Raw genomic sequence first — 10,178 nt, 5'->3', positions numbered from 1 at the left:
GATTGACAGAGAGTGGGGGGAGGGGGGGGAGCCAATCACTTTATTTTTCTTTTCTATTTATGGAGTGAAGTGGAGGTCCATGATCGCCTACGCCAGTCGGCAAGGCACCGGATGATGATGATTTATGAAAAACATATTACTTTGCCTTCATCCTGTTCCTTTGCAGCTTGCAGAATCGTGCACGCAGCATTATAGTGCAACCCTTTTGGTGTTGTTTTCGGCAAAGATTCACGTTTTTCAAACAATTAAATGACCCTGACCCTATAACAAAAGCAATCTAAAAACCATTTAGGGAGCAAGCTTCAGTGTTACCTTCATGGTGCAAGTTTTTACACTCTCTCTGTTTCTCAGTGCCGCCCTCTGGCTATGTGTAGCACTGCCCCCACCCCCTCCCCATCTTTGCTACAACTTTCTTATGTTGTTCCCGTTGGAGTCGTAGAAATGAAACTAGGAACCATACTGCAAATACCTATCACAACACGATACCGAAGTCAGTCTCCTAAGATTTTAGTATTTTGCTACATTAATGAGGATGATGATGATTTTTTTGGAGGGTTTCTTTAATGGGCCTTGTGGCCTCCACGAAAAAATCTTCTAGCGAGAGCGAGGCTATTTTTCGGCTCCATTGTCATTATACTCGTCCAAATAACTCCATTCAAATTGCCATTGTGACATCCCCCCCCCTTTTATGGTTATATCTTCGCTTCGGCTACGTGGGTTGAGCTCTTCATTGATGATGATGATGATGATGATGATGATGATGATGATGATGATGATGATGATGATGATGATAAAGAGGAGAACGAGAAAGAGGAGGACAGAATGAAGACGAGGAGAGAGTGATGTATCAGTGTGGCACAGACATGCTGTGTCCTACAACACATGTTTTCCTGTTTCAGTCAAACGTTGGGCTCGACAACACGGCAGGTTTTGCTCCCCACGTCGTGTTCCCAGATCATCTGCCAGCCCATAAAGGTAAAAAAAATAATCCCCCAAAAAGGCCAGGGTTGATTAAAAAAAAAAAAAAAAAATCATGTGCTAGTGAACCTTGTTTTGACTCTGGGGTAATGCTGGTTTGATATAATGATGATGATATGAGTTTGTTTGTGATCTTTTTAATCATTATTTCAACGATGCAAAATATGTACGGTTTGCTCTGAAAGGAGAGTAGCACAGAGTAGCGCTTTGTACACTGTGCTTGGCAAGTGGCGTGTTTCAATGTGTGGCTTTGAGATTATAACTACGCAGTGTCATTGTCACAATGTAACGGTCGTTAGAATTGTCCCATAGAAAGTAAAAAGTAAACCAAACCGTGAGTACAACGTTGCCAACATCTGCACAATGTGTGGTATTGATAGTAAATAGCTATTTGAATGCAGAGTTTGGCTGGAATCGTATTTAAATGTGTGGTATTGATAGTAAATAGGTATTTGAATGCAGAGTTTGGCTGGAATCGTATTTAAATGTGTGGTATTTGAATACTGAGTTTATCAATCAATTCTGTCCAAACGTTTATCACATCTCGCGATGTCCTTGCACAGATTATTTCGTCTATCACCGGCGGAAAAGGGGGTACGGACCCGCCACCCAGAAATCCTCAGCTCTGTTGACCCCGCCGACCTCCCGTGCCCCGTTCTCCAGCCCCTCCGACCACCGCGAGCTGCAGTCGCCCTCCCCGTCCATGTCCCCCAGCCCGCAAGTCGAGTTGCCCCCCATGTCTCACCTACTGCCCTCTGACGAGTCCGAGTGCGAGTCTGAGGACCGTGACTGCATGTCGCCCGACTTCTCCGGGAGCGCCACGATGCTGAGGGACAATGACGAAACGCTCAACGAGATCACGTGGGCTTTTGACTCCTCCCCTTCGGCGTACCGCTCGCGGACAAACGTGATCACGGAGAGCCACGAGATCTCCAAGCGGAAAAAGCTGGCCGTGGATCCGGACAAGTTCCTCAAGGGGAACATCGGCGGTCACGGCAATCAACAGACCCGAGTCCGTGAGCGAGGCAGGCGGTCTGAGAGTGAGGAGGCCAGGTGGATGCACGTCGATCGCGCGCACGGGGAGCGAGCCGTCAACACGAACCCCAGAAAAGAGTCGAACCGGAGTCTTTCACTGCCCAAGGATCTCAGAACAGCGGCGTGCAGAAACGACTTCGGCCCGAGCAAAACCTCCCCTTGCAAAGACAACAGATGGCGCTCAACGGTGGCCCAATCCCCACCGTCTCCTGCTGTCAAAATCAGAAAAATCTCGAAATCCCCTGGTGGCGGAGGCGTCCTCGTTAACAGCAACAAATGGGGGAGGCGATCTAGGAAGCTGGCTGCCTGCACCATCAACCAGAAGCAGGGAACCGCCTCGGGACAACAACTCATGAGTCACCGCAGCTCGGACTCGGAGGAGGCGTTCGTCCATCTAACGTGCTGCCCGGAGCCGTCATGTCGTTCTGCGGACACCACCGAGCCTCAGGCGAGCAGGAACAGAAGCGAGACCAACCTGGTCTATAAGAGGGACAGCTGGATCTGGTTCTCTCCCGAGACCAGGTACGTCACAGCGGTCTTCTTTACCAGTTTTTGTTTTGTTTTATCTTATTTATTTGTTTCATTTTATTGATTGATTTTATTTATTTATTTATTTATTTATTTATTTATTTATTTATTTATTTATTTATTCATTTATTTATTTATTTATTTATTTATTTATTTATTTATTTATTTACAAATTCATTTGATTTACTTGATTTATTTATTTTGTTTATTTATTCATTTATTTATTCATTTAATTAATTAATTGATTCATTTTATTTATTTATGTCTTCTGCGTATCTGCGAACTTTACCCAGAAAGGAAAGGTTGAACACGGTTTTAAAATAGACTGGAAGCAATGTAGAAAAAAGAAAAACTTCTAAAGCCTCCAAATCTTTCGGAGGGAAACTGTTAATCATCAGGTCTGCCCTTTACTTCGTTTTCCTCTGATCTAGTTTAAAGTCCATACCGTCCCAATTTTTGTTCTTTCTTGAGCCAGTTACCACCCACCCCTAAAACACGCGCACGCACACACACACACACACACACACACACACACACACACACACACACACACACACACACACACACACACATCTCAGCCTCCCACCTCAACCCCTCCCCTCCCCAAAAAACATGACCTTGTTTTCTCACTCAAATTATTGTGATCCATGTTCCCAAATTAGACAGCTCCATGATTATATTAGCACAATACAGCGATGCCAAATTGTAATGTTAATAGGTCTCTTAAAAATCTTTTGTGAGATATAATATACCTGGTTTATATATTTGTGGGCTGAAACAGTCAAGCACCACATGGTTCTTTCTGGGTGGTTGGCGGGTGCTCTGGGGTGGTTTCATCCTTCTTTCCTATCAAACATATATCGTCCTGATCTCTCCTCCTTCTTTTTTGTGTTTGTTACTCTCTTGTAACACCTCTAATCTTCGGCACTTATATGACCTTATTGTGTTGTGGTGCTAGTGCCTTAAAACTCTTACTAGAACAAAACTTGCTTCCTTATTTTCTTTGCAACATCCACCTAGTTTTTTTTTGTGTGTGTGTCCAAATATAGGCCCAGCGTGGAGAGCTTCGCCACTCGCCAGAGAAAGTTCCAGAGCTCCGACCCGCGCGTGGCTAGACTGGCGGCTGAGATCAAGAGACAGGAGAAACTGAACCGAGACATCGAGCGGAAAGCCGAGTCTATGATCGAGAGCTCTTCCGTCTCGTCCGACCGGGTCTTTCGCGCGGACGCAGCCAAGGGGAAGAAGCGCACAGACCTCCCACGAGGCTCTGCGCTACCCCCGGTAAATTCTTCCGACCACTCACCGACCGTGAACAGGTCGAAAAACCGCTCACACTCCGTGCCCTCTGCTCTCGTGTCGCGACATAACGCGGCCTGTAAGAAGCAGCAGGGTGTGATTACTTCCAAGATGAACTTTCGAGGATTCGAAAAGAACGCAAGGTCGCCGAAGATGCTTCACGAGGGAGCGAGAGTGCGGGAAAACAGCGCCAGTCCCTCGAGGAAAGACGGACGTTCCCCCAAGCGAAAGCAGTCCGCCCACCACCCGGAGACCGAGGCTCGGACCCCTGCCCCGAGGAGCGCCAGCAACAACTCTAGAGGAATCCTCCAATTGCCCGGCCGCTGGACGGAGAGCCGGCTGAGGACCGCCTCGCTGAGTCCTCTCAGGAACGAGTCTCTGTCACCACAGCGAGAAGCTCAGCTGGGACCGAGGACGAAAGGCTCCCAGGGCTTCCAAACACAAGTACCGTCGAGACAAAGAAATCTTCTCAACCGTCAAGGCACGTTTAGTGGAAACAGCTCCAAGCCAAACGAAGGGATTATAAGCAAGGCATCTATCTTTTCCTCTCGACAAATTACCCGCTCTATTCGTTTTGAGAAATCTCCTCACGCAGGTTCCCCTCAGCGGCGGCCCGTGGACTTTGGCGATGAAGGATTGAACACGTACTCACCACGTGCACGTAGTCCCGACAAGTCCGGGCAGGAGCGAGCTGGGGCGGGTGTGGGCAGCGTGCGTGTGTTGGAATCTCCGCTCAGGGTGAGTGTGTCGCCGTCTGCAAGTCGTAGGAGGGGCGGGGAAAAGGAGGCGCAGTCCCAGGGCGACATGACCTCCGCCCTCTTCTCGACCACGGACACGGGGACGTCCAGACTCAAGTCTCCGTCTGTCGTGCTCTCTACTGGGGAGTCGGAGACTGAGTCTGCCTTCCTGAACAGGTCCGGTCACGTCTGCCAGGTGGTGCAGAAGGTCATCAACAGAGAGGTCAAGGACGTGGTGCGCAGCCTTCTCACTGACCCGGAGCAAAGTTCATCCTCCCACACCTCCAAAAATCGACACTACGACGAAAAACAGCAACAACAACAACAACAACAACAACAACAGCAACAACACCACCACCAGCAGCAGAAGCCGACTCCAACAACCAGAAGTGAGAACACGCACAGCGAGGAGGAGTTGTCCCCTACCCAACGTCGGCCAAATAAAAAGCAACAGAATGACGCAGCGTGCAGGTTTGGTAACAATGGTAACAGTCTCGGTTCTGAACGACACCACGGCGGCAGCAAATGTTCTCCTCCTTCAAGGAAACCCGCGAGCCGAGCAGCCGACAGTACCGAGTCGCCCTTGTCTGACGTAGGCGTTAACACCTCTCAGTATGAAGACATGATGTCAAACGAAGCTCGAACGTTTAACTCCAAAATTCCGGTCGCTATTCGATCTTACAGTGCATCGCCTCAAGAGTGGAAGCGACAAAATTCCCCCCTTGTGCAGGTGACCAATCATGTTAGTGGCCAAGGAGATGCGAGAAGGATCAACATCTACACTCCCGAGTACTATTTAGGGAGAATGAGCCCAAAGGGGCCGATCAGAAAAACTCCAGACAGTCCACAACACGACATGTCACCCTTTGAGCCGGTGAAAAATAAAGCGAAGTGCCTTACTATGCAAAATCAAGAAGAGCCTGCGATAAAAGTTTCTTACCAGAAACCAATTCAAGCTGCAGCATCTAGAGTACATTCACCGGCTATGTGTGATGGGAAACGCTACACGCAACAGCAGTCCCCAGGGTCTAAGGCGGTAAAGGGGGTTGTGCAAAAGAAAAAGACGAGGTTTATGCCAGTAAACAAGTCCACATTACTGATGAATACTCTAAATGGAAGGGACAGCGAAAACACTATACGGCACCGAGCAACGAAAGAGTCGTGCGATAAACGATCAGGATCGTTGGGATTTTCGAACGAAAACAAAACCGGGGTTCAAACTGACAGTCAGCGATGCCAAAAATGGGAACACGTGTGGAGGGAAACCTCAGAAGGCGTCGATCCGATGTCCGCCTTGAGCAGCTGGAGCCAAGATTCCGACGCGAGTGTCCGCGACAACGAGAAGAGGGCTGCCGCTCCTGTACGATTCAACAAAAGACGCGAGGAAGGCCCCAGTGCCGACAGGAAAAGCTCTACCACCGCTGTTGTCGGCGCTTCCACAAATAACTCGTCCAGTTACCTCCCGTACAAGGGTTGCCCGGCTCTACGGCCGCACGTGGGCAAATGTGATGCCAGAAGTACCCAGTACCAATACCACAGCCGCGGTGAGTCCAGGTGCCAGATGGACGACATCAAAGCGCCCAACCTGTGCACCTCCACAGCCGCCCTCACCAACGTCCAGGTGTCTCACGTAGACACGTTTGCTCACACCAACAAGAACAAACATTGTCCGCCCCTCCCTGTGTGGCCACGCCCCGTCCACACGAGGGGATCTGAGGCATGTGCCGGGACTCTGACTCACATCAGGGCCGGTGCCGCCACCCCCGGGCCTCTGAGGGCGATGAAGAAGCGACACCTGTGTTGGACGAAGAGAAATTTGGGAGCGTCACACCGAGACACGACATGTGGAATCTATGAGCAGCGCTCAAATATACACGAATCCTTGGGTATCGGGAAAAAGTTTGCCTGTCTTTACGGTAAAAGGCGTGCTGTCTCAAGAAACAAAACAGAGGATCAATCACTGTTGAGCGTGAACACAGCCCAGAGCGGAATATTCAGTAACGATGTCTCAAAACCCAACAAAATGACGTATTCTGTGTTCCGTAGAGGCCTACAAATCCAGGAAAAGAAAGATGAACTAGTTAGGCCAGACTCACGTGAAGTGGACGAGTCTTTTTTGCTTAACAGAGTTTCTGGTGTCGGCAAATTCAGGGCGGCTCATCGCGTCATGTTGCCTCCGACGTCTTCGGACGAAGAGAGTGAAGAAGCCGACAGAAATTGTCAAATTCTCCAAAAGCAGAATTCATTCTCAGCCACTGAAGGAAGTCAGATTACTGATTTAGTTCAGCCAAGTATTAAACTCGAAGCTGACGTTCTCGTACCCAACTCCAACCCCGACTCCGGATACGAGGAAAGTGTGTCAGATAAAACTATGCCCCTCTCAGACAAAACCATGCACCTGTCAGATAAAACTATACCTGTTTCCGATAAAACAAAGCCCGTGTCCGACAGAATCATGCCTGCTTCTGATGTGTTAGGCAAAACTATGCCGGTGTCGGTTAAAACCCTTCCCGTATCGGACAAATCCATGCCTGTTTTAGGAAGAACCAAGTCCGCGTTAGATAAAACCACGCGCGTTCGGCATGAGGTCATGGTTACAGAAAAGAGACCTCCGCCCAGCACCAGTGCTCTCCCTGAGACACAAAATGCCGCCACAGACGAGCCCGGTGTTTGGGAAGCGGCGCCAGGAACCTCAACCAGCAGCAGAAGTGACTCTCGCTCGTCTGAGGACGCGGCACAGCGGAGTCCCTGGAGCGCTGACGGAGCTATGGATCAGACCACGCTGTCGTCTGTTAGTGAACCCGCCGCCTGGTCATGTGACCTCTGTGACCACACTGACCTCTGTGACCCCACTGACCCCGGTCACCTCGGTGACAACGGTGACCCCATGGACCTCAACAACGGCAGTGACCCCGGTGACTCTTGTAACAGTCTCGCACGGAATAGCGCGGAGGACGAAGACACGAAACCCACCGACCAGGATACCCTGCCGTCCGTCAGTGAAATCAGCTGCTGGTCGTGGGAGTCAGTCAGCTCCGTGGAATACAACACGCGAGGGCAGACGGAGGAACCAGAACGTTCGTCTGCAGCCACCGCTGGTAACAGCAAGTCGTCGTCACGTGACCACCTCGGCTGTGCAGAGGGCGCTAGTGTTCCCCCTGAGATAAGCAACACAGGTCCCGACCCGTCCCTGTGTAAGGCCAAGGTCAACTGTTGGTCACAAGAGATGTGTAGCCTGGTACAATGTGTGTCACGTGCGGAAGGAGAAGACACGAACCAGGACTCGCGTGTCGTCACAAGGGGAGAGGGCGGGTTTTCTTACGGTGTGAAAAGTTCCACACCGTCTGATGTGCAGGCTTCTAGGATACCAGAGGGGCAGGCTTTCTCTTCCAACCGACCGAGCAGCTTTAGTTTTTGTGGCATGTTTCGTTCTGTTGAGAGTGGCGGTTTGGGAGTTTCTAAAAACGCAGCAGATGAGCAACCTGGCGGGGACCGGGTTACAGATTCCGGGCCCAGTAATTTGACAAGTGCGGCGTGTCCCGGACAGTTCTCGACTGAGCCGGACATTGACCTACATAACACAACTCTCCACACCAGCCACGATGGGTCGGGTATTTATTACGAAGCGGAAGAAAACTCGGTGTCCTTTTCAGACTTGACGGGACTCTCTTCAACGTCGTTGTCAAATCTTCTGGAAGATGTCTCTGATTTCCCCAGTGACATTTCGTTGCAGTCGCTGTGCTGTTCTTCGTATCTTAGCCCGCAAGTCTCCAGCACACAGCCCACACAAAGTTTCCACGTTCCGCCCACACGCCCAGTCGCCAAGCTGCCGATGAACAGAGACAGCCCAGCTATCCATCAACGTGGTGATCTAGACCGAAGGTGTGGTGGAGATATCGTCAAAGAAAAAGTGCTGATCCACAAAGACGACAAAAACACTACCTCTTTGACAGACTTTTTGAAATCCAGCAATCGCTTTCCTCCGGTATTGTCCGCGAAACAGAAACCACTCGAGTCGGACAATGTTCCCGGCGACTTTGTCTGTGGCATCATCGCGCGGACAGTCCCCCTACCCCTGACATCTTCCGACGACGAGGAAGACGAGGAACGCCCTAGAAGGAACTACGACGAAGGCGTCAGTGACGTGAGAAAAAAGACGCATCATTTCCTCGACCGCTCCTCGAAAATTAGCGAGGGTGTTCCAGAATCACACGGTTTTGAAACTCCGTGCAGTGGAAGTTGTGAGTCAAAAAGAAGTCCTGGGACGTTTTCTAAAGAGGATATGGAATCGACAACACCACCCGACAGAGGCAGTTCGTTGAGTGTGGGTTCTGGACAGCAGTCGAACACGTATGGGACAGTTCTTTCCCTTGATTTTCCAAAATCTGTAGGAGATCCGAAGACTGATCTGACGGAGAAGTCACACAGACACGCCCCCTGTCCCGCCAGTTCCGAGATCCAACTCTCGGGTGAAAAAGCGAGCTGTGAAGTAGCGACGGGTGAGCAGCAACTGACACAAGAGGAAGAAGACTTGGATTGTCAACCTGAGCACAGACGACCCATCCACTTCCAGAGGAGTATGCCGTTTGCTGAACTCCTCAGGCGATTCTGACAGTCTCTCCTGTACCACGCGGACATACGAAGTGGGCAGCTGGTGCCCTTTTGTGGCGTGTGAGGACGTATTATACCTACTATCCCCCCAAAATCTTTACCCTCGGGAAAGCCTATAACATAAAAGGGTAAAGGTTTTTGGGGGTCACCTAGTGCACGCACTCGTAGAATACAGCGCAAGTAGATGTGTGCTGGTGAAAAATGTTATGACGAGGATGTCCCATACATCAGAACTTGCGCTATGCTTTCTGGCATTTATTCACCACCCTAAGAAATGCATTGGCCTTGTTCGGGGTAACAGGACTGAAAGTCTGAAAAAATATTCATCTGTGTTTTTAAAACGAAATCACTTTGTTCCACAATATTATTACCTAGACTTGTACTCGGCTTATGTTGTATACGACATTTCTATCTAAATTATATTTTTACTGGCCTCTGCACTGAAGTTCAACTTGATGATTTTTTTTTTACTCATTATTTAACTTTTTTTTCGTTTCTTTATTTCATTTATTCGGGTTTTTTCTGTGGTTCCTTTCGTCTTTTGATATTCTATCTTGTTTAAAAGAAACTGTGGGTATTGAACAAGGGTTCATCAGCAAGAAAGGCTGCTGAAAGAGGAGACGAAACCAGACGACAGAACCTGGTTAGAGAACAGGAAAGGAGATGAAAGGAGAAAATTTTAGAGAATAAAATTCTCCATCTTAATTGAACCCGGGACCTGTTGAATGAGAGGCGAGCACTGCAACCCCTAGACCACGAAAGCCCCCTTAATATGTTCTGATCGGTTGTATGGTCGAAAAACCTGGCGGATGCCTGGCGATGGCACATTTCTTTAATCAAAAGATTACGACTTTCCTCGTCAATTTACAAAGCTAATTGCAGAGTATATTGCTGTAATGTTTGCAAAACATAAGCCTTAGTATAAACCAAAGAAAAAGAGATCATCATCATCATCATCATCATCATCATCATCATCATCATCATCATCATCAT

The 10,178-nt window shown here is 49.2% G+C and overlaps 1 protein-coding gene across 2 annotated transcripts in view; it reads left to right on the top strand.

Annotated features, from left to right (window-relative positions):
* Positions 1-9,623, top strand: part of LOC101864110 — a 13,817-nt gene extending 4,194 nt beyond the window's left edge. For both annotated transcript variants that reach the window (XM_005111381.2, XM_013089800.2), the window contains exons 4-6: positions 900-975; positions 1,542-2,535; positions 3,591-9,623. In XM_005111381.2, the coding sequence (XP_005111438.1) occupies positions 900-975; positions 1,542-2,535; positions 3,591-9,186 (6,666 nt within the window). In that variant the 3' untranslated portion in view covers positions 9,187-9,623. The remainder of the gene's footprint in view (positions 1-899; positions 976-1,541; positions 2,536-3,590) is intronic.
* The last annotated feature ends 555 nt before the right edge of the window (positions 9,624-10,178 follow it).

The sequence above is a fragment of the Aplysia californica genome, unplaced genomic scaffold, assembly GCF_000002075.1.
Source record: "Aplysia californica isolate F4 #8 unplaced genomic scaffold, AplCal3.0 scaffold01051, whole genome shotgun sequence".
Lineage (NCBI taxonomy): Eukaryota > Metazoa > Mollusca > Gastropoda > Aplysiida > Aplysiidae > Aplysia > Aplysia californica.
Note: the sequence above shows the minus strand (reverse complement) of the source record. Positions and strands in the feature narration are given on the sequence as shown.